Source organism: Triturus cristatus, chromosome 4_1 (genome assembly GCF_964204655.1).
Source record: "Triturus cristatus chromosome 4_1, aTriCri1.1, whole genome shotgun sequence".
Taxonomy (NCBI): domain Eukaryota; kingdom Metazoa; phylum Chordata; class Amphibia; order Caudata; family Salamandridae; genus Triturus; species Triturus cristatus.
In genome coordinates this window covers 590,673,933-590,699,306 of record NC_140585.1, presented here as the reverse complement: position 1 = coordinate 590,699,306, position 25,374 = coordinate 590,673,933, and the positions used below count along the sequence as shown (strand labels likewise).

The 25,374-nt window shown below is 43.1% G+C and overlaps 1 protein-coding gene across 1 annotated transcript in view; it reads right to left on the bottom strand.

Annotated features, from left to right (window-relative positions):
- Positions 1–819: 819 nt before the first annotated feature.
- The window catches only part of DCLRE1C (DNA cross-link repair 1C), a 483,826-nt gene continuing 459,271 nt past the window's right edge, over positions 820–25,374 (bottom strand). The window contains exons 13-14 of the mRNA XM_085652918.1: positions 9,586–9,686; positions 820–3,043 (exon numbers count right to left, since the gene is read on the bottom strand). Of these exons, the coding sequence (XP_085509044.1) occupies positions 2,016–3,043; positions 9,586–9,686 (1,129 nt within the window). The 3' untranslated portion in view covers positions 820–2,015. The remainder of the gene's footprint in view (positions 3,044–9,585; positions 9,687–25,374) is intronic.

Genomic DNA, 25,374 nt, shown 5'->3' with positions numbered 1-25,374 from the left:
GAACCTCAATGGTGTGCCAGTACGTAGTAATGGCCGCGGGGACCTTCAAGGCTATTACGTGCCTCTACAGGCGAATGTCAACGGAAAATCTAGAACCATTGCGAGCATTGAGAGGGAAATGGGAAGTGGATCTTGGCAGGGAAATACCTGAAAAGTCATGGGCTCAGCTGGTTAGGCGGGCCTGGAAGGGCACGAGAAACTCCAGGTTCCAATTGATACAGTTCTATGTTCTGCATAGAGCATGTTTAACACCAGCAAAGCTTAACCAATATTTCGAGGCGGCAACTGCTCAATGCCCGCGGTGTGATTTGGAGGGGGCGGATTTCCTGCATATGATGTGGGCATGTACGAAATTGGGAACATATTGGGAGGAAGTGCTGGATCTCTTATCTAGTATAACTGACCGGATACTTGAACCAGAGCCGGGCACTTGCTTACTGCATTGGTTCCCACATACTGCTAAAACAAAAGTAACCAGCAAATTTCTCGATTTGGGCCTTGTTTTAGCCAAATGGGAGCTTACTATGCATTGGAAAGCACGTAGGGGGCCTTGCATGGAGAGATGGCGGGCGGAATTTCTTAAGTGGGCACGGAGTGAAGGCATTCTTAGGTTACAACAAGCCTTCCATACTAATAATGAAAAAGCGCAAGAAGCGGCAAGGGCATGGGAGGCCCTGGTTACAGTACTCAAAACCCCAGACACAGACTCAGAGGAGGGGTCACTCTTAGAAGGTCAAGGGGATTCAGCTACAGCACTGGAGCAAGAAGAAGAATGAACCACTACAGGCAAAAAAAAGGCGAGGATACTCTTTAAGGATTTGCTACCCCCAGTGCTGTCTTAATGTTGTTTAATATAGTTATCGTATTGCATACAGAAATAGTCTATTGGTAACAATGCAGGATCTCAAGGCGTGCCGGCGGGGAAAGGGGAGGGAATGGGAGGAGGGTATAGGAGGAAGTGGCTTATGTTAAACTGTAAAGAACTGAGATGTTATTTGTTTAACGCGGCTTTTATCACTGTTGGTTAAAATCAATTTAAAAAAAAAAAAAAATGATTTCCAACAATGACAAACTTGACAATGAAATTCCAAATTGTATTTGGTTGGGTATTAAGCATTTAAATTTCATATGCCATAATCATCTTGTCCTGATTTTCCTACTCCTCATGGATCCATTACAACAAGAGACCCCTTTGTGCTACTTGACACCTCCGAATTCAATGCAAGAGTGAGGTGGGTCCGTAATGTGGATGACCATTGCTCCTAAGCATGAAACACAAGGTAGTGATCTCTCTTGCTCTACGATCCACACTCCATCCCTCATGTGCCATCTTATGCTCTTCCCAACTTTCTTGTCCTAAAAGCAGGAAGATGCGCTTCAGGATACAGGTCCGGCAAGGACAGCACCTTTTTTTTCTATTTCTGTGGCTCGGAGTCTCAGTCACAGGCAGAGCAGTGGAAGGGAAAAAGAAAGCAGCTGCCACGCCAGTCTGATGATAGGAAGGGCCATCCTTGAGTAGGTACAGACCTTCAGAGAGGCAGAAGTCTGCTATTTGTCTCTGGAAGGAAACAGTGGAATATCTCTTTTCAAATGCTGAAATTTCACAGGTGGATAATAACACCTTTAAGGGACGATGCTTGCATATTTGTGAAACAATAACTGACTATATATGTATTGCAAAGCTGTACCTTTAGCGAAATACACAGTTTTAGTCCTGTAAATAAATATCAGAGCTTTTTCTTCAAAGTGACAAGGCTATCTGTCCTGATCAGCCTCAAAATAAATACCAAAAATGTATGTAGTCCAACTCCTTTGTAAATCCGGGTAATCTTTAAAATGGCAACAGCAATTCCAATCTCCCTCAAGATAACAAAGCTCCAAGAGAAAACAGGAATGAGTTCATGACTGAGCACTAAAAGTTTCAGTTGAAGGATTATCTTCTAGGAAGGAATGAATTTACAACTGTGCAGAAAAAAAGATTTGCAAAAAAAGTATTCAACTGGTATGTGCACTAATCAAAGGGCGTCCAGTTTCCAGTCCATCAGCACAGTATCTCCGGTTGCCAACTTTTCATACAGATTCTGTAGTCTATCTGGCCTAGGTGACTCTGCACCAGGAGTGCGAGGGATTTCAAAATCAGAGGATCCTTGGGAGTCTGCTTTTGCAAAAGCTTTCAGTTTTTCTTGATTTGTGTTTTGTGCATTTGTGTTCGGTGTGCATTCGCCACTACCTGGTTTACCCTGACCTTTTTCTCGAGTGGTCAAACTTGACTGTGGATTTTTCCATTCAGCATTGGTGCACAAGTCTCTGTTATCTTTGGAATGGGGCTCATCGACTTGCAACGCGGTCCAGCTCTGGCCATCATTCTGATTCTCCATTGGAAAGAGATGAGCTGGTGAGAATATTAACCTACCATCAGCTCTGTTGACATTACCATACTCAGCAGCTTTTCTTTCCTGAGAAGAGATCAACAACGTGTCGGGCTGGCTGTCCCACCCCTGACTGCCATGTTCTGATATATGAGTTGACTGCGACGAAGTCTGAGAAGATATATGGGTTGACTCCCCATCAGAGTCACTAAAGAGGTTGGGTGACTGTGATCCATTTTCTTCTTTTGAAGCTGTAGAATATTCCTCTTTTTCCTCAGTGTTATCTTCTAGTGCATCTCGTTTAAAGAAGACATCCCACTTTGGCATAACTATATTAGACTCCGCCTCATCGCTGATCACCGTATTTTTATGCATATTATTTTCTAGCGAGTTGATCTTCTCAGATAAAAGCGTACGGTTATCTTCATTTGATACTATTTGTTCAGATTCCTCTTCCTCGTCATTGGACTCCTCGCAGTCCATATAATTGACAGGTAATGAAAAACCAGATGTGCTTGCTTCATAGGCGGCCTGGTCTTTCCCACAGATTTCTCGGTTTGTTTCGGGGGCCTCTTTACATTGAAGCGATTCTGACTTTACTGCTTGCACTGCAGGTAGCTTGTGCCGCCGAGTGACGGGGAAGTCTTCAAACAACTCCTCGACATTATTCTCATCTTGTAAAAAAAAGAAAAAAAAAGTAACAATTAATGTGACGTCTTTCGAAATTTGATTAAACAAGTCTGCGAAAGCTGTTAAATACAAAGCTGCTAAGGTTTCACATGGAATTTGGGAATATCTATTTGGGACAGGCTACATATAGTGAAAGCAAACAATTATTTGTAAACACACACTATTGGATGAAAATAGCGCTTATTCAATTCCATTCAAAGATCTTTATTTTGGCACAGTGCCATAAAAGCACATAAAAATTTGTAAAACAGCATAAAACAAAATAAAACACGTAATGCAACTAATCAGATATTAGTGAGATTTACATGCAACAAAGAAATCCTTCCATGCTACAAATCAAATACGTCCCCCTATAATAATCAGAAAATAAATAGAGTATGGCACAGAGTAGATGTTGTGTCTCCGATCAAGAATAAATGAAGACACAAAAAGGAAATTAGGCAACAGGATTGATTAAAATTCGTAAAAACAAATACCTTGCTATTAAAAAAGTAGGACCTCACATAGTTATATCTCATCAAAATTGCAGTAAACATTTGGCGGCTCGCTACTATCCTGTTTTTCCTGGACAATGCACACTTTCTGCCTTGTTCTCCACATTCCCAGCAAATAACGAGAGGGCGAAGATTAATTAATGGTTTGCTAGCATCATATATCAGTATACTGAGGGCTTCTTTGTGCTCCCTGGTGCTTAAATTACAACACAGCGGAATAATCCAATGCCTCCTTTTACTCATATAGGCTGGGCAGAAAAAACTGTTTCATTTGTGGTGCCACAGGACAGACAAAACCGCTCATGGTCCTTCGACACTTGTGCCCACTTATAGGTGAAAGAATAAATTGGCAGGGTCCCATAACGAAATTGCAAATAGTTGCCTAACTAGTGGAGGCGCTACCTCATCCAACAAATCCTCTTTTCAAAAGGTATCCTTGACTGCAAGAAAAGTGTCTGTTATGGAACCATGCCTCATTTGGGAACTTAGAAGTGTATCTTTGTACTGCCAGTAGGCAGTCTTAATCATAGACTTTGAGGTGGTCACAGCTTCACCTGGGGCACTCCAAAGACAGGGTATCCCAATCTCACTCAATGTCAACTTCATATATTTAATCCATGGAATCTTACTAGAATTTGAGTAAGATAGAATTTCTTCTAGCCCTTCACGATAAGAGCGGAGCTCTGGGATGGCCCAGATCCTCCTCCAATACATCATTCGGCAAAGTTCTAACCTTTCAGAGAGGGTTCGCAGGCAAAAATCCAGCCTAAGAAGAATCAATGGGGTAGCTTTAAGCACACCAACTAACTGACGCATAAAATGATTCTCCACCATAATTAATGTGGATACATCCTAATATCCCCATAACTCTGCATCATAGGAAGCTGACGCAAGTGCCTGATGATTATATATCTGCAATGCCGGTTTGATAGGGCAAAACTGTGAACTTAGCACCACCGTAAGAATTTCTCCCTACATTTGTTCCATTTTTAACCTAAGCTGTATAATGTGTACTTGCCACCCCAGGTGTTCATTCAGTGTTATACCTATGTAAAAAAAAGTATGCACACGCTCTGACGTGGCTCCTGCTAGTGTTGCATTAGCCCTGGTCGAGTGCCTGGGGTTCAGGACCTCATACTTTGTTTTGCTCACGTTGATCTCTAGACCCCTCGTTTTACAGAAACACTCAAATTGATCCAAGGCTTTTTTAAGTCCCATGGGAGATTTGGAGAGGCGTAAGGTATCATCTACAAGCATGAGGGAAGAACCCTCTTATCTGCCAATCTGGGTGCGCCATTAGAACACTGGTTTAAAAAATGTACAAGGCAATTAACATGTGAACATTGTAGGCGCCAATATGCACCCCTGCAAAACTCCTCTAGTCACAGGAAAAAGATGTCAGCTCACCTGCGCTTCTAAACCTAACCTACACATAATTCTTGTAATGCAGTCGTATCATAATGTCGAGCAGTAGTTTGGCACCCTCAGATAGAGCCTGCCAATGTGTTGACCTGGGTACTCAGTTGAAGGAAGCACGTAGGTCAACGACACAGACGTATAGTCATCCCACCCCCCCCCGCCCCAATGTGACAGTCTCCCAATACAGCATCCGCAGATAGAACACTTGGTCAATAGTGCTGGTTGACTCACTGGAGCCTGCTTGAAGGGGAGTCAGAATTCCTTTATCAGATAGCCAATCCTAAAGTCTACTCATGACCACGCTGCTGAATAATTTTTGCAACCTATCTAAGAGACTTATAGGTCTGTAGTTTGTGGGTAGGTCTTGTGAGCCCTTTTTAAAAAATAGGGATGATGTCGGCCCCTGTTCATGTAGATGGAATAGGTGTCCCTTTCATAATTGCTGTGAAAAACATGCACTCAAAATACTTGGCTCACTCAAATAGACCACTGGGGATTTTGTCTAGTCCATGGGCTATATTAGGACCAATTCCCCTTACATCCAAGCTTAATTCCTGTGCATTCCTTTCTAGGGGTCCGTAATCTTGTGTGAATGGGGTGCACCTTTAAGGGACAACCTTTGACTTCACGTCTTGGTCCCATTGATTGCTTTGCAACAATCGCATTAGCTGTTCCCCAGAACTCAGTGAGTTACTTACCATGGCCTGCTGACCTTCCAAATGGGAATATAAACTCGAGAAATGCAACACCCAATCACTGGCTATGATGTTATTTTCTATGGAGCAAAACCCATCCCTGCTGCCAGAAGACACAAAATTCCAGAAGGAGGGATGGTTGTCCGATCTGGAAGCAACCAAGAGGGTCTTCAATATTCCCCACTCCCAGTCCTTTTTGGCCTCAGAAACCACTTTCCTGCAAGACCGTCTGATGGTTTGGATCGAAGGTCTATGTTCCCTCTTAATTGCTTGAAAAAGTTCAGTCTCAGCGTCTCTTCATGATTTATTGTACTAGGATTGTGGTCGCTTCCTCCCCAATCTTTGCTCTCACTCGATCACAAAGTGATTTCTTAGGTTTTAGACATCCGGTCGTGGGCTTCGGATATCGTCTTCAATATCTAAGGTGCTTCTCCTAGCTGGTCTAGTTGCACCAACTACTCCATGCCATCGGCAACTTATCCATAAATTATGCTGATGGACTACTGGGCGTATTTGAAACTACTCCATTTAACCATGCGTTTATTACTAGAAACTTTCAGTCTTCTGTCGAGGGGCTCACATTGGGAGCTATTTTGCACGCTGGTGGACAAACAACTTGAAAATCAGGCCATTATGATCACTATTAAAGCGGGGGAGAACTATCCTGTCAGTCAGAAGTGGACACAATTTGACATCCAGCATTATGTCGTTTATTGGGCTAGTGTGATTTGTCCTCTTAATTTATGGTTGCCTAAGTTGTAGGAAATGATCTATCATTGCAGGCCCGAAGCCCTGATTTAGGGTAAGTGCATTAATTTGGACTGCCACGGGGGAATAGCGCTTGTATATTTCTGGGTTCAGCTGCATCAATATTTCTCAAAGTTGGAGTGATTCATATGATCCTGTTGACCTTTGCAAAGACCTGGAAACTCACACTTAGCAATCTACTTTTTCAATCATTACCCCTGGAAATAGCATTGAAAAAGTCCCAGAACCATCTAAGAAGCATTCCTACCAACATCTCTGTAGTTACTGTTGTATAAATTGTAATCAAAGTTACGACATTGTGTGCTTTTCCGTAATATCAGGCTCGAGTAAAAATATTGTTAATGTTAATGATCGAAGCGTTGATGAAAATTATTTTGAGTCTGTCTGATTGTATTGCTCATTGAAATATATTGTGTGGGTTGGGAGGCACTAGTGGTTGAGCTCCAAGGGTGGGGAACGGATGAAGTTGAGGACCATGATACAGTGGAGCAACCTGCGGAAGCGCAGTAATAGAGATGTACCAGGTAGAACACAAGCGATGGAACGAGTACATCACTTTTCCTTACAGAACTGAATCTGATTATTGAAGTGGGGAGTAGCCCACGACCAACAACACAGCAACTTAAAAAGAGAGAATCATCCTTATACCTTGCATTATGGCACACTGACATGGGGGGGGGGGGGGGAGGGGAGGGTGTATATGCATATAGGAGTGCTGATGGGTAAAGAATATCTGGATGGCAGCGACTTAGATCATATACCACATTGATTTCTGGAAGTCGGATATGTCTCTCGGAATGATGGTAATTAACGAAAGGTAATTGTACCTGAAAAACGCAATAAAAATTGTTTTTGCAAAAAAAAAAAATGAAATATATTGTGTGGGTTTAAAACATACAAATAATGACACTAATTGACCTAGACCAACAAAATGAATTTGGGATATTGCGAAGGAGTGCTCCACTATTCTTGGGTATGTTCATGCCTGGGCTGGGAATTGGATTCTCTGGTCTAGATATACACATCGTGGCAACAGGTGTGTCTTAAAATTAAGAGCACCACTGTTGTGTTCATGCTAACTTACACTGCTCTTAAAATAGGAATGTGTGACTACAATGCAACTGTTGCTTACTTTGATCAGAATAATGGACTCCAAGCAAGCTTTGAAAATTGTAATGTTTACTAGTGCAAGTCTGGTAATTTGTAAGTGACAAAAATTAGGGTAATTACATGAATCTTAGGCACAGACGTTTACATGTCTGTAGCTTTTCTTAGACACAGACGTCTTCTATTCTGTTCCTATTTTCTTTTATTTATCGGACCCGATCCTAATGAGAAACTCATGGTGTACCGTGATTTGAGGGGAAGCTGACTTAGTGTACATGGCTCACAATTGAAATTACAAGTGAATCATGGTCTATGTAGCTTTTATTTTTATTTTTAGTCTTTAATCAGAATACTTTGATCTGATAGCAGGAGAATGGAGGTAAGAACACGAGAAATCTCATTTGTCAAGACGTGAACAACTTTGACATCAGTTGTTTTATCCAAGTTATTCACTGAATCCAGAGAAGATACAATTTGATAACAACGAGGCTTAAAAGAAATATAGACAGAGGTATGTTTCTCCTAATTTTCTCCAACTGCAAAGACACAAGGAGACACATACTGTCAACAAACTGCAAGCAAAATGAATTAGTTGCTAGTAAAACGGAGAATCATCTCAGAAAACGTGCCAAAAACAGCAGAAAGGGCAGCAAAAATGGTCTACTCACATGGCCATGTTTTAGCTCGGTTCTGCCACGGGCGTTAATAAATGAGTCCAACTTCTTATCCCTGCTATTGCTGTGTCAAATGTCCCCACTTTACGACTCCTATCCAATCATAAGTACGCTTATATTCTTTCCTCAGAGTGACATGTCCTTTCAGAAAATAGTAAGACTTCCAAGTTTGCCCAAAACTATGATGCTGCTACATTTGAGCAGTTAACTCTCTGGGAGGAGTGAGTCCTATCTTAATTACTTGGATAGGAATTCAATTCCTAAATTTGACAACAATGCCAATATTACTAGAAAATGAATATAAAATGACCAACTCATAAATGATGGCACAAGATCCCACTTTGAAAGACTAAGAATATTTCCGCAGCATTTCTTAGTCATGTTCCTACCATGGAGGTGAACAAAGTCTCTATAAGCGTTAAATCAAAACCCTTGTGGACACGGAGATATACATTAATCATGCCTAATTACCAAACATCTAATAAACATTTATCTAAATTAGTTAAGTGGGAATCTGTATACAATTACACCTTTGCAAGGGAACTGTGACCCCCATATGCTTTCCCCAATGGTCCCTAAGGCTCACTGTGTCCAATGAACTGTTATTTTAGGTTCAGACATGGAAGTATGTGCCATCAAATGACTTCCTGTTTTCTGGCCTACAGGAGCGAGGAACAATGTGGGGGAGAACTAATAGACGTTTTTGAATCATTCTTTTGAAAGTCTATCACAGAAGAACCACCTGTACGATAATGTTCAGCATTGTCAAAATATTGTTGGTTAGAAATGGAACGATGTTGAAGTCTTGTAGTGATGGCCTAAGGTTTTTCGGAGATGGTACTAGTAATTAAGCATGATAGCCTGCGGTCAAGGTCAATATTGGTTAAGATCCCAAACCAGATTTCTGGGCCGAAGCCGCTGGTGAGGGCCTATAACCAGTCACAGCTCAAAGCTGAAGGGCTATAAAGCTGTTAGAGCATTCCACTCAAAGGGAGAAACAGACATACACTGAAATGCTGGAGCAGAAAGTCTGTATCAGCCATTAATGGCCCTGAGCCACATCAACGTGTTCAGTGGAGCTCTCAATATTCTAAAAATAAAAAATCTAATTAAGCATATAGTAAAACTGATAGACCCTTTTGTGCAAAACTCCAACCATACATGTTCACTCACACAGACACAAATCATACACCCAAAAGCACATACCCAAAAAACATTACCAGTCACATCCCGCTGTGCACCTATACATATATAACATTGAAAGGTATAGACATGATGGCTTCATCAATGCTTGGATTGCTTCAGAATTAAGAACGTAAGTAGTGAAACCAGTTATCACAAATTAAGGCGGAAATGGTGTGCTCAGTACCTGTGTCGTTTAAGTACATTCCTCTGGATCTCTTCAGTGCACCCAGGGGTTTATACATGGGCTCAACGTTGCCTGAATGCGACCTACATAGTGGCTTCAGACTGAAAAGAAATAGGAGAAACACTTTTAGAACTCAATCTCCCAATGCAACAATGTGCAATGCCATAGCAGCGCATTTCAACATCTCGAATTAAGCATGCCGGTCGCCACATACACTGTAATAACAAAGTTTCATGACAGTTTTATTATACTAAGTGTGCAGTTTATTCAACCGCATGATGATATTTATGTATGGGACACCGCAGCGACTATGGTGGGTTAGAAGGACATTGCAAGTCTCAGGTGCTCAGTGATCATTTTGATAAATGACAGGGCTTGCAATATCCTTTGTATTTGTGGCAGGGGTACTTTATTCTGCGTAATACATACTCACATCATCATCATCCACCCATTCCCCTCATTTGAATATTTGGTTTCTTGCTTCCCCTAATGCAAAAGATTATCATGGTGCAGATGGCAACTGGAATGATAGTGGGATCTGTACTGTGGAAATAAATAAATTAGTACAAATGGCAATAGATTACAAAAAAATGTAAACCATTTAATGAAAGTACACTTTACATGTATCTTTGTGGTCTATAATGTGAAGATATATATAGTTAGATTTCTGCTTTACTGTAGATATGTCCAGCAGTGCAATAAATATACTACCATAAATAAATCCTCAACAGTTTTAGATGAGAAGATGTAAGAGAAAGTGATTTGAAAAGGTAGTCTTCATTTTCAGGTCTTTCCTAGTTAGCGCATGTGCTGTCTCGTTCGAGACATGCAGTATCTGCTCTATGGGCTTTCATCACACCCCTCACTTTTCATTGGTGCCTTTCTGTGTCGTGTAAAATCCGTGTCTTTTGGGTGGTGAAATCGTCCCAATTGTCCCACTTTTTCTGTTTTCATTGCCACCCATGGCAACTGGCCCTGCTACATGTATAGTTTCACTTCTGTTTATTTAAGTTCCTTTCGGCACACTATTTTTTGTTGTTGCTTTTTGAAGCCCACAACAGGAACCGACCACCAATAGCAGCTTATTAATGTATGAGGGGTCGGTTTGCAGAGGCAGCACGGCTAGTGCCAGCCTGAGCAATGCAGGAGCCATATGACGCTCCTGCAGATAGCTTATCTCTTTAAACACAGCTGCTTCTATTTGTTGAAGTTTTTGCTGATGGAATATTCTGTATTTAAATGTTATTGGTAATGGCCCTAATTCTGAAATAATTTGATTTAACAATACATGCAATAGCGCTGGGATGTCCAGCACTGAAGATTTGTCTGTGGTTGGTCAAACTGGGAATTACATGTTCCCTCAACCTCCAATGTCATGCAGAGGAGATGTCGCCGAGGAGACTCGTAACGTGATGACACCATCGCCCTACAATATGGCTGTAGGAAACTGGGTTTTTGTTGCAGTACCTCTCCCTTCCCCCACATTTTGCTTGGTATCTGGTGCAATGTTGAATGAGAGTGTGCTGGGTTCCAGCTAATCAGGTCCCCAGCTCCAGTGTTCTTTCTGATTGTTCAGCAATTGCCACAACTTCAGTCCCACAGTAAGTCCCTAGTAAATGGTACCCCTGGTACCTAGGTTATTGGAAATAAAGAGCGTCTAGCAGGGCTGCAGCACTAATTGTGCCACCATTAAGACCGCTCACCAAGATCATGCCGACTGCCATTGCAGCCTGCTTGTCTTGGTGCAGAGAAAATCTAAGAGTCAACATGGCACACATCGCTATGTGCCATGCCTGCCAGTACTACATGTGGTATAGGTAAGTCACCCCTATGGAAGGCCTTACCGCCCTAAAACAGGGTGCACTATTCCCAGGTGTGGGCATATCTGTGAGAGTGAATATATCCTGGTGATATCCAAGTTCACCCTTCGATATTTCCAGTGCACAGGGAATCCATAATGAGTACACCGGCTGGACACTTGTCCTTACGAGTTTCCCAGTTACATGATGGCTTCACTGTACCCCAAGGTGTTTGGCACCAAACACCTCGTCTTAATGAACTCACACTGATGCCAGAGCTGGATTTAATAATAAATGCATACAGAGGACACTTAAGAGGTGCCCCCTGAAAACCTACCGACTATTAGTGTGTTGACTGACTGGTCTCGACCAGCCTTCCACCACTAGACATGTTTCTGGCCTCTTGGTGTGAGAAACTTTGCTCTCTGAGGTTGGGAATAAAGTTTGCTCCGGGTGGAGAGGTTCACACCTTGTACAAACTGTCTTCCAAGACAGGAAGTTTCAAAGGCCATGCCGCCTTTGAAATGATGCCCAGGCCTCTCCAGCTAGCGGAAGATGCCAACCCCCCTGTCCTGTCCCCAATTTTTGTCAGGACGGCAGGTGGAAAAATTAGTTTGATTAGGAGGTGTGCCCACACCTAGCCAGCACCACCCCTAAGGTAAGGCAGCTGATGCGGACTCGACTTTTTAGAAACCTCCATCTTGTGTTGGAGAGAATTATCGGGGTCAGAGTTATGCCCACTTCCCACGAGGTGTAGTCACACTTAAGGTAGGTAGCCCATTGGCTACTACCTGGTACTTCCCTTAACGCCCCTAAATAGCGTATTTAGGTGGCACCACTTGCCCCAAAACTTTAGATTCGACTGACCTAAAGATGATGAGGACAAAAGAGAGCTGCAAAACCTGAAAATTGAGTGCCTGCTGCAGAGTTATGGTTGCAAACCCCTGCCTGCCAATTCAAGACTTGACAATCGAGATGAGCTGTCCCGTCGTGCTGCTGTGTGGCCTCTAAGAACCCCAGAGGACTACCAGCCTTTGCAAACTGCCCAAAAAGTCACATGGAGTAGAGGAGCTACTCCCCTGCAGACCGCAGGCACCAAAACTGCAGAGTCTGGTCTGCCGACTTGCAGCTCCCTAGCCTGAACGGAGTCGCAACCTACCAGAAAGAAGAACTTGTACTCTGGAAGGTCAGATCTGTCTCCCTACGGAGTGTGGAGGCACCAGGACTGACCGGGGCTGTGCAGTACCAACCCCCAGGGTACCGGACGCCCTGCAACCAAAACCGACTTGTAAGAGTCCAGTCAGGACTCCAACTGTACCAGAGACCAGCAGTCGCTTAGGGACATCAAGACCCCTGAGTCCCACTTCAAGAGTGGCCCAACAGTCCTGAATTTGCCCCTGGCAGCAGTTGGCCCCTGACCGCGTGGAGCAGCTTTATGCACCGGGGCCGGCCAACCTACCTGCTCTGCACCCAGCCCACCCGGCCTGGGTAACGGTGAACCGGCTGTGCTCCCTTGTCACCAAGGCCCTTGCAACTCTAGCTTTTGGACTTGCCCGCAAATCCCCTTGTGCAGCCTCTCTTTAGAGCACCCCCTTTCCACATAGCGCACCAACTACCTGCACCTGGCAGAATTTGTGATGCACCTGACAAATGTTTGGTAGAACCTTGAACCTTTGCTTCCTGCTGTTCTAAACTCAAAAGGTGAACCCATACAACTGTTTGCACTGTGTGTTTTACCTACCTGCTTTTTCCTCCCATAGGATTGTATGGTGGGTAATTAATTGCTCACAACTTTGAACTATTTGCGTATCAATGAAAATTCATAAAACATACAATACTTACCTTTGAACGTAGTTCTTGGTTCGAAAATACATTTAAAAAGACTTTGTTATTTTTCTAAATTTGCCTTGGCATTACTCTTTGAGGGCGTTGTCTCAATTATTGCCTGTGTGAGTACAAGAAATTCTTAGCACTACCCTCGGATAAGCCTAACTGCTCGCCCACACTGCCACAAAAGAGAGCGTTAGAATTATCACTTTAGCCTCTATAAAACAATTGTGGACTTACTGGACTCTCTGCACAGTGTACTTCATTTTAGCACATTATATAGAGGACCAGCTTAATACTGCCTTGCACGCAAGCACATAACCTTGGAGAAGTAAGTGGGGCTGGGGATGGTTAATATTTGTATCAGGCCCTATGGTTACTTCGTGGTCTAGGACAAATTGGGCCACTCGTTTTTTAGGTCGAGCCTGGGCGAGGCATGCTATATTGAGGTATGGACTTGCAGCTCCGCCCACTTTATGCTCATATTTTTCATTGGCCTGTGTCATTGTCCACTGTAAACTGTGGCTTTTCATTGGTCACTAGGCTTAGTAGTCCCTCCTTAGTACTGCCTTGCCCTATTTTGTAACCTCCCATGAGGACACCCCCTGCCACGTGTTTTGTTACTCGGTAGGCTTTAATTACAGCCTCCGAGCATTATTTTCTCAAATAGCTTTGTCCTGACACGCTCTCTCCTATTACTTAAAAAAAATCTTTATAGCACGGGCGCCAAACGCATTTGCAATGCAATAGGTCTCGCATTTGTGAGAGTTTAAGCTATTGGCACTGTAAATGACAATGCCTTTTATTTATCTGCTTTAAAAACAACACAAATAAAAGGCATTGCTATTTACAATGCCAATAGCTCAAACGCTCGTAATTGTGAGAGATATTGCTTTGCAAATGCTTGTTATATTAAGGCAACCAGCAGCTAACAAGCACCCAGCAGGTAGGAGTTTGCCGATTTTAGTCACTATGGGCAGAGTATAATAGACCTAAGATACTACTGGGTTTAAAAACAAGATAAACTCTTCTATACATTTGCAACTGTGGGGCATTTTTTCACTATCTGATTCGCTAATAGGAAGCACTTATTTTGGTGCCCTGGTGTGTTTTCTATCCCAGTCTGATCCGGATTGTATTTCCCTGTTAAGGCATTTACTGAAATTACTACAATGACAATACAACTGTGTGCCTCTGTGTCACCATTGTGTGTTAGCTTTGGATCGGACCTGCAGAAGAGTTCACCTATTTTATAAACAAACCTTTTTATTGGGCAGGACATTTCGAGCCCAGGACTGTGCAAATTGATGTGATGATGCCCAGAAGAGAAAGAACATTTCGAGGACGCACGGTGGGCATGAAGGAATTCATTGTAGTATTGTTATCCTTTTGACTTGTACCAGCACTCATGTTTTCAAAATAAAACTGATACCACCTACAGACCATAATACTCTCACTTACTGTCTATCTGGATCAACAAACACTATGGGGTTTGTTTGGATGTGGTTCCAAGTTTGGATTTTGAACCAGCCTGGTTTGTTCAGTGGACAGATGCTGCCATCGATTGGGCAGTTATGGCAGCAACCAGAGAGCCTTTAAAGGGGGTCATTGATGACAGCACAAGAATTGACATAGTCAATAGGTCTATCATTGATGCCTTTTCAGGCTAACCTAAAACTCAATCTGTGAATCAATGCTTCAATGTCTGAAGTGCAAGCAGCTTTAAGGGCACATAATTAAGATCTGCACTGTAGATCACATCCACACCAACAAACATAAGATGTCATGTTAGCCTCCACTTTAGTGCAACAACTAAGCTGAGATTCATGTGGTCTACCTGCAAGCTGTCTTGCACAGCCTTCCCAGTGCATTTCATTCAGGCCCACTTTAGATAGCACTGGCAAGAATGCAAAGTGTGTGGGCCTCCTTGGTATTTTAGGTGGTATGAGAAATTGGAATCACTGGAGTGAGTGTGATTTAAAAGCCTCTACTGGAGGTGTGGCTATGTAAATAATACATATGAAATAACCATCCTGTGTTTGAGACATTCATAAATGGGGTCTTATTGGACAAACCATAATCAAAACTGGATGGTGTAGGAAAGTGGCTCTATATATATTACACCAACATGAAGTATAGTGTGTATAGAGCACAGGTGACCCCAGAGGTAGGCAGAGGTCAAGTAAGATAGAACCTTACTCTCTATTTGAGGTAGAGTGGTCGACCAGTAAGGCAGTATCAGACGACAGTGTTAAGCATTTGATGTACACACTCAGTCAGCAAATGAATTCACACTCTCAAGAACTGAACTCTAGGCCAATTGTATTTGTATAAAAAAATATACTGTTTATTTTTAGATCCAAGCAAGCCTGGCACAGGTAAGCCTAAAATACTTTCCAGTAATAAGTTACTGAATATAGAACAGTTTGAAAATGCAATAGAACTTGTACTTTGTTTGATTTACAGGGGATGCAGCAGGTTGCAACACTTAGCAAATACAGTACTTTGAGAATGAATAGGCTTTTTCAGTAAATTACAGGTAAGTTACTTTTTACGTTACTTTTCTCACTCAGTGCTGGATACCTAGATTCAGCACTGGCACATTTCCTGTAAACAGGTAAGTAATCATGTTTTGGTTATTCGCATGATTTTTAAAGAATATCTTTAGATTTCAAAACTCCATACTTAGTTGTTTTTGGGAAGAAAAACAGTGCATTGAAATGAATAGGCTTTTTCAGTAAATTACAGTTAAGTTACTTTTCTTACTCAGTGCTGGATACCTGGATTCAGCACTGGGACATTTCCTGTAAACAGGCAAGTAAATACGTTTTGTTTATTTGTGCGATTATTAAAGAATATTTTTAGGTTTCAAAACTCCACACTTAGAAACTTTTTGGGAAGAAAATTGTCAATGTTATCCTATGGAGGACAAACAGGTTATCAGTTCACAGGTAAGTAATCGACTGTGGGAGTTAAGGTTCTGGGGTTAGACTCAGGTGTCTCCCAGGGTCAGTGATGCACTGTTGTTGCACCCTCAGCGGCACCAAGGCGGCCGGGTGCAGAGTGTTGAGGCCCAATGTTATCCAATGGGGGATAGGAGGCCTCCGGTTGGTGGCTGCTGGCAAGCAGGCCACTGGGTTGTGAGAGCAGAGCTCCTAGGGTTAAGGTCGGGGCAAATGGGGAAACAAAGTAGCACAAAAGTGCAGCCTCAGCGGCACTGGGGCGGCCGGGTGCAGAGTGCTGTTTCGACGTTGGGCGCCCTGTTGTTTACTATGGGGAACCTCCGGTTTGCAAAAGCACTGGCATGGAGAGGTGTTCACGGGAGAAGCAGTCTTTGGAAGTGAAGGCAGGCAGGTCCTCTGGGGTTTTCGAGGTTGCTGACTGCAGGACACACCGGGATTTCGCAGGAGCAGGTTCGAGCGGAGACAGGCCTGGAGGGCTGGGGCCAAGTCAGTGGGCGTCTTCCTCTTGTTAGCTGGCTGCACGGCTGTTTGGTCCTTCTTCTTTTTGCTACTGGATCTGAGGAAGCAAGGTTCAGGGTGCCCCCTAAATACTAGATTTAGAGGCGTTACAGGTAGGTAACGGGCAGGGACCAATGGGTCCTTCCCTGGGGTGGGTACACCCCCTATTGTGCCACCCTCTAGTGGGAGGGGTGCAGGAGCTTGTCCCTGGTTGGTTGGGTCCCCCCATCCTCAAGACGGCGGGGACTCAGAGTTGTGCTTCAACTCGCCTCCCCTACCCGAGGGGTGGAGTTGGCAGAGGTGGGCACACCTCTTTCCCTCACTTGTTTTTCCCGCCAGCTCTCCTGCCCAAAGTGGGGGGTAGGACCAGTTGCTGAGAGCAGCAAATGGTCTGGGGAGGCTCACAAAGGCGGCATTCCTTTGAAGCTTCCCCATTCCTTTGAAGCTTCCCCTTTCGTGAACCCTGCCCATCCTGGGGGAGGAGGCTTGGCACCTTGTCCCAGGGTGTGCATTGTTTCAGGCCCGTGAGAGCAGCAGGCTCTCAACCCAGGGGTCCAGAAACATGTTTGTTGGTGGCAGCCTAAGCAGCCACTCAGTTGAGTGCTTAGAAGTTGGTCGAGTTTCAGGGGGGCATCTCTAAGATGTCCTCTGTTGTGCATTTTACATTAAATCCCACACAGGCACCACTGTGGGTTTAACGTGCTGAGAACTTCCCAGTTTTCAGTGGAGCCATTATGGTGTTGTAGAGGTCGTAATGACAAACTCCCAGCACCATATACTCTTAATGGCAGCACTGCACTTACAATGCACAAGAATGGACTTGGGCACTGTAGGGGTACAGGGCTCATGCACACATATCCTCACCACTGGCATAGTGCACCCTGCTAGAGGGGCGACTTATCTATGCCAGGGCAGTGTTTTTTTGGGCATGGCACACAGGGATGTGTGCCATGTCGACTCTTCACTTTGTTCTGCACCAAGACACGCAGCCTGCAAAGGCAGTGTGTGGGTTTCAGGGTACAGGCCCTCTAAGGGTGGCACAACAAGTGCTGCAGCCCTTAGAGGCTTTCTCTGGTCACAGTGCCCTGGGTAACTGTGGTACCATTTACCAGGGACTGACATGTGGCCAGAGATGCCAATTGGGTTAATTTTGGGGAAAGAACACAGGCCCTGGGAATCTGATTGGCAGGGACCCAGGGCACACAAAGAAAATGTGCATCAGTAGTCTGGCAAAAAATGGGGGGGGGGGGGGGTTACTGCAACAGAAACCCACTTTTCTGCAGATGGATGTTTTATTTAACAGTTTCAATAGCACCTTTATCCAGAACCAACAGCAATACAAAAAAACTTGTTAATGTCAAGTAAGTGGCAATACATTTGATATTTACTTGGAATGCAATGCTTTAGGACCTGGATCAGCAATGGTAAGCAAATATTGCCACATGTCACTTAGTCCCTGTGCCACAGGGGAGACTTCTGGTGACATTGCGTTGCAGCACTAGCATGGGTAGGAGGGTAGAATTTTTTTTAAGCTGGTGAATGAAAGATATAGTGGGCCCCTTTGGCCTTGGTTCAAAGTCCATTTTTGGGTGGAGCTTTTAGCCCACCCATTACTTACCATTCGTTGGCATCATTATGCCCTCTGATTCAGCAGCAGGTGCGAGGCGTCACTTTCTGTGCCACTTCAATGGCTTTTTACAGGTCACGGACCGAGTACAGACTGATTTCTTTTGATTAGAGCCAGTCTCCTGCTCGGACTATGATTGAGGCACTTGTTCTTTTTTAGAGCAGTTTTATCTAGCGTGACCTCGAACCGACCTGAAAATACTGGAGCTCTTGACATGAACATCAGTTACATTACACAAGTTGACATTATATTTTTTTGGCGCAGGGAGATTAAGTGATTTTTTAACAGCATGGATGTTCGTAAAAACTTTAGTGCCAACTCCAATGGAAAGTCTTGGAATAATAGCTTATTCGTTGTGGGCTGAACTCTTTGTATGTTGACAAAATATGTCCAACCGACCTGCAGGACAGTTAACTCCTGGTAGTACTGCATATGTGGCTGTCACATGCTTTTGCTCGTTCAAGGGGTCGTTTCTCATCTTATAAGCTTTGGTGTTTCTTTTTATCATTTTGAAAGCTTGGATTTCTGAACTACTGATTCGCTTTAAAATAGAAACTATGTTCATCCTGTTTGCCTGATCTGCAAACCGGTAAAAAATCTCCGCAAGCACGCAGAAATTCCACGAACACACGGAATTGCTTGTTCGTGATGCTTTTTTCCTGTTAGCGCACGCTGTTTGCGTGTTCGGGGTGGAAATATCTCGCAAACACGCATTTTGAGAACGCGAACAAGCAAAAAATTCTACGAAGCCGCGGAACGCAGAATTTTGGGCAAATCCGCGTTCTCCACGGAGAGGGAAATTACCCAAATTCTGCAAATTCCGCGAGCGGAACGAAATTTACCGCCCAGGCCTACCAATAACACACAGTACGTCAGGGAAAAGTTTGGACTTTGCGTATTCACTTTAAACCAGTGCGACAAGCACTAAAAGTCCCTTGCCATTTAACACAAAGCAATCCACGTAGCCTGTTTTGGACCCTCTTTTGAAGTTTTCCATCTCCCCATCTCACCGTTTCATTCTTGTCTTAGTAGCCAGTGAGTCTGAAGCGTCTGAAACGTGATAGGCTGTAAACAGTCTGATGCCTACAGCCTATCCTGATTTGTTGAACACAGTGGGTGCACTAAAGACGAGTGCTACCTTCCTGCATCTCCTCACGCTATGCACCGGTCCACCCGCCCCCCCCCCCCCCGGGGCCCCTCCCAAACATCCCTCTTTCGCTCTCTCTCGCTCTCTTTCTCTCTCTCTCTCTTACCATCTCTTACCCCTCTCTCTCGCTCTCTCAAACACTCTTCTCGCCTCTCTCATGTGGTTTACTTTAAGTCTTCGAGTGCAGTTTCTTTCCCGTGTCTTTTCAAGGTTTCCTTCCCTCAAACTCACCTTCTCCTCCTCTTCTTGGGAGTGTCTGCTGCGTACACAGGTGCTGCATCAGTAAGTGTTTCTGTGGCCTGCTCTCCCCTTCTTTCTCTTTCTCACACACTCTTTCTGCTCCTCTATCTTGAGTTCATTCACCACTTCATGCACAAACTACTTATTCCTCTCTATCTTCCTTTCTAACTATTCTGGGGCCGATTACAATGCAGCGCGTAAAGGCTACGACATGCCGCCGGAGCCTTTACAGACACATCATAATGGGCCATTCGGTTTCCTATCCGACCACCTCATTACAACTGGCTGATCATTCCGACTGGCTTTTAACGGGCTCAGAGAGCCAGTCTACCAGTTGGAATGCAGCCTGTAATCTCAAGGGCGGTTTCTTTCCAACCTTGAAATTACGATGCACGCTTTCCAACATGGTTTCCATGCCGGCCTGTCTGACATGGTAACCATGTCGGAAAGCGTGTCAAGGGGCCCCGAGCATGCTCCCATAGTAAAATATAGGATTGCTATCCAACAGTGTTCAGTCGCATCCTAATGGGGCGGTCGGGACTACCGACCGAGTGTTGGTCGGTCCCATGACCGATGTGATGTCAGGCAGAAGTGATTCCGCCCAACATCATAATGACCCCATCTGTGTAGCTCTCACCCCTATCTATTCACCATGCCAGATAATTCCATTACCCAAATACATTACACACCACATAATTCCACCACACACAATTCCACAACTACAATTCCAATCCAACACACATAATTCCACTCCACACCACATACATCCACTCCACACCAAAACTCATGGGTAAAAGACATTGTCATTTACAACGCCAATAGCTCTAACTCTCAGAAATGCGAGACCTAGTTTAAAATGTAGCATTTAACAGTGAAAACAAATTCTAGTAAATGATGCAAGTGTGAGCATCGGTATTTTCTCCTATAGGTCTATATGTTTTCTTAAATGTGAAAAGGGATGTCCATTGATATGATCACCAGAGCACGATAAGCGGAGACTGAAAATTATGCATTGAGTTTAAATGAAGAGAATCTGAAATGTTGCACATTTGCACAGATAGATGGATGGAGAGTCTTTATTATTCATATAGAATTAGTATGGCAATTATCGATCTGAAACCCTTCGTGTGGTATGGCCCCCAAACCTTTTACCTTCACTCCGTTTTTGCCTTATTCGTTTTTGTTAGCATTAGGACCAAGGGTAAAGTGCTTCTGCTTTCTCCCTAAAACATGGTTAAATTGACCTATAACATAATTTCCTTATGAGTCTCCAGTATATGGTACTAAATATATCCAGGGACTGTATATTACGTGCTACTAGTTGGCTGCAGCACTCATTGCGCCACCCACTAGAGCAGTCTTTTAAAACCTGACCCACGTCTACCCCTGCTGCATGCAGTGCAGCTTTAAACTGCCATTTCGACATGGCAAGGTAAACCTTTTGCCAGGCCTAAACCTTACTTTTTAATATTTATGAGTAATTCGGTAGGTTGGCTCTTAAAAGCACATAAGGCAGGGTGTATGGTAAAATGTCGGTTGTGGAATTAAAAAAAATATCTACTTGTCTATGGAGTAGGTTGCTTCATAAATCTACTTGTCCTGTAACAAAATCCACTAGCCCCATGTAGTGCCATGTAGTGCAGTGACAAATTATGGCAGCAATCTTATTATATAAGATCTTTTATATAGCCTCTCTGATTATGCCAGGGCTCGTACCATAGTGGAGTTTGAATACTTACTATCCCCTTATGTTGCCAGGTTTCCACAGATCTGCATACTGGGGCTGAAGGTAGTGGGAAGCAATAGTTCCCGGGTTAGAATGCCCTTTTGAGTCTGAGCAAAGCTAATAACTTGCATGTTTTAAGGGTTTTCAACAACTCTTCTCTAATCTTTTCCATACTGTAAATTGTTGGAAATGTACTCCTGATGATGGTAGACTTAAACCTTCTTCCAGAGTTGGGGAAAAAAGTGATTGGAGGGAAAGTGAACTTGCAAATAATCAGATTTTTGCATGAGCAAATCTACATATGCATATTTATGTCCACAATCTGAACGGCGGACTCCTAGCTCTGCACCTCACAAGTTCCAATAAATCCTGGTCCTGCGCAATGCTCCCTAGAGCGCCTCTATGCTCCAGATCCAAACAGATTACTACAAGTGGGGCTGAGCGTTGCTTATCCATATGAAATAACGGAATTTGAAATAAAGGATTTTTTTGATACTACTTACAGTCTACTGGACTTCATTGCCTGGCGCACACCACTTGTAGTAATACATATGCATATTTGCTCATGCTAAAATGTAGTTCACAAATATTTTTGAGGAGTACCATTTCTTGTCCTACTTCTGTAAATTCTTGGGAACTCACGAAAGCCAAGTAGCTGCACTTAATGCAAGGACATATACCATGGGTGCACTTTTGGGACTTTCTTTAATAATTGGGCCCTTAATTTGGTCTGGCATTGACGATGAACTATTGTGTTTATTAAAATTCTGTCTCTCTCTCTCTGTATTGGCTTACTTCAGTGTGAGTGACAGCATTTTGCTCTTTCTCAAGAAGCATCTCAGCACACAAAGTAGTTTTGTTCACTGCCAGTAACTACTGTGTCAGTGTGTGCCTTTCGTTCGGTTTTGCCAATGATTGTTATAATAGGGAGGGCCCGGCAGCTCCCAAACCAATAAGGTTTTACAAAAACCATGCCATAACAAGTCACACAATGACAAAACTAAAAAGCTGACCACCAATTTCAGACATACTGGTTTTGCCAAGGCTTGTTTATTTTTGTTTCCCAAAATCTTATTGAAACTGGTTACACTGATTTTCAAATATGAATATTTTTGGGAAATACTAGCATGCATCAACACGTTACTAAATGATGCTGCAAAGAAATGACACCTGAAATTTTACAGTAGTTTAGCAAAATGGTTTTTTCCTGCTTTCATTTTTTTATGAACATATTATTTTGAAAAAAAATCTTGCTTTCAAACTTCTACAAATATTTGCATCAAATCAGAGAGCATTCTGGGAGCATTAAACATAGCCTCATATTGCTAAACTTTGAAAGCATGTGTACACATTTTTATACTGAAACCACTGTCAGTAGTGAAGTCAAAGCTTACTACATTTACTTAGAGCGCCCACCCTAATAATAAAGGCTTTCACTTAATGAAAAATCTAGTTACTTACCTGTACACTATGGTTCTCCAGTATTATCTTTCATAGATTCACATGCTTGTATCTTTCCCGTCGTCATGGTGGGAGGTTCTACCTGAGAAATGGGGAGGCGGGCGGGCCGCACGTGAATCTATGAAAGATAATACTGGAGAACCATAGTGTACAGGTAAGTAACTAGTTTTTTCTCCAGTATTTAATCTTTCATAGATTCACATGCTTGTATCAGAATAGCGAGCAGTACTTATACCAGACTGCGTTTCCAGGATAGAACCCCAAAATGTTTGTGGGCTCTGCTCTTCCGTCTAGAATATTAACATTCATAACAGTATTTAAAATATTCAAGAAAATAAATAGTTAGGAAGGCATATATACATTTGCAATATGTATACCAGAACATACATATATATATATATATATATATATATATATATATATATATATATATATATATATCTTGATAAATACCTTATTGAAATAGATGACGTAGAACTGCCTGTCCCATTGCTGTATCCTTTTTCCATGCTGCTTCTAGACAATAGTGTCTAGTGAAGGTGTGCGCATTTTTCCACGTCGCTGCTCTGCAAATGTCCGGCAAAGACACTCCTGCAAACAGAGCCGTAGAAGTTGCCATTTTTATCGTAGAATGCGCATGCAGCTTGGCTTGTAGAGGTTTTCCAGCTTTGACATGACACAAGGAAATGGCCGAAGTTATCCACCTTGAAATACTAGATCTTGAGAGTGCCAGACCTTTCCTGGGACCAGAAAAAGCCACAAAAAGTTGGTTTATTTTTCTGAAAGATTTTGTTTTATCAATGTAGAATTTCAAACACCGTTAAATATCTAAAGAGTGTAGCGTTCTTTCTGCAGAAGACGAAGGATCTTTAAAGAATGTAGGTAACACTACCGGTTCATTCAGATTTAAGTTGAAAGGGACCTTAGGAATGAACTTTGGATTAGTTCTAAGGATAACTCTATCCGGTCGGAATTGGAGAAAAGGTTCTGCAATTGAGAAGGCTTGAATTTCGCTGACCCTTCTTGCCGACGTGAGAGCTAATAATAAGGCCGTTTTCCATTAAATTAACTGTAAATCCGCCTTATGTACTGGTTCAAACAGCGGTTTCATGAGCTGTGTAAGAACCGTATTAAGCTGCCAAGAGACTATTGGGCGTTGCACTGTGGGAAACATCCTGAAGAGTCCTTTGAGAAATTCTTTTATAACTCTTTGAGACCAAAGAGATGAAGAGTCAGGAACTCTCGTATATCTTGAGATAGCGGCCAAATGCACTTTTATAGACATATGTGAAAGTCCAGATTTAGCCAAATTTTAAAGATATGGAAGAATTTGTTCTGAGGAGGCGTGAAAGGGATGCAGATTTTTAGATGCGCACCATTGACAAAATCTCTTCCATTTAGCCGAATATGTTTTATTTGTAGAGATTGCCCGACAGAATATCTCGGCAGTCCTGAAAAATATTCAAAGATTGGAATTCATGTTCGTGAGGTTCCATGCTGACAAGTTCAGCGATTTCAAATTTGGATCAAGTATTTGACCGTTGTTCATAGTGATCAGATTCTGCCCTAATGGAAACTGTATCCTGGGTGCCACTGATAAGTTGAGAAGTTCGTAGAACCAAGCTTGTCTCGGCCATGCTGGGGCTACCAGAATCAAATGGCACGGTTCCAATTTCATCTTTCGCAACACTTTCCATATCAGGGGAAATAAAGGGAATGCATACGCAAACATCCCTGTCCAGCGCATCTGAAGAGCATTGCCCCACGAACCTTTTTGTGAAAACCTGCTTGCAAAGTGTTTGCATTTTGAGTTGTGGCGATTCGCGAACAGATCCAGCGATGGGGTGCCCCATAGATAAAATACTCTGAGAAGCTGGCTTTGGTCCAATTCCCACTCGTGAGAAACATTGGACGATCTGCTCAGAACATCTGTTCTTGTGTTGTCCACTCCTGGAACGTGCTGGACTTGAAGTGATATGTTGTGAAGCAGAAGCCACCTCCAAATTTCCTGCGCTTGTTTCGACAGGAGTTTTGATTTTGTACCCCCTTGTTTTAGAAGGTAAAACATCGATGTTGTGCTGTCTGTTTTGACAAGTACTGTTGAATCGTGAATTCTGGGGAGAAACACCTTTAATCCCAAGAAGATCGCTTTTAGCTCTAGCAAGTTGATGTGAAGTTGAGCTTCGCGGTTTGACCAGTGACCCTGAATTTCTAGGTCTTGGAGATGCGCTCCCCAGCCTTGTAGCGATGCATCTGTCATCATAACAAAACTGTGATTCTGCAGTTCGAAAGTCAGACCTTCTGTTAAATGTTCTCTGATCTTCCACCATGACAGGGCCTTTAGGATCCGAGGAGTGATAACTATCCGATCTTCAAAGGACCCTTGAGATTGAATCCATTGTTTGTCTAGGAGCTCTTCAAGAGGCCTCATGTGAAGTCTGCAATTGGGAAGTAAGGGGATACAGGAAGACATCATCCCCAGCAATAATTTGTAGATTCTC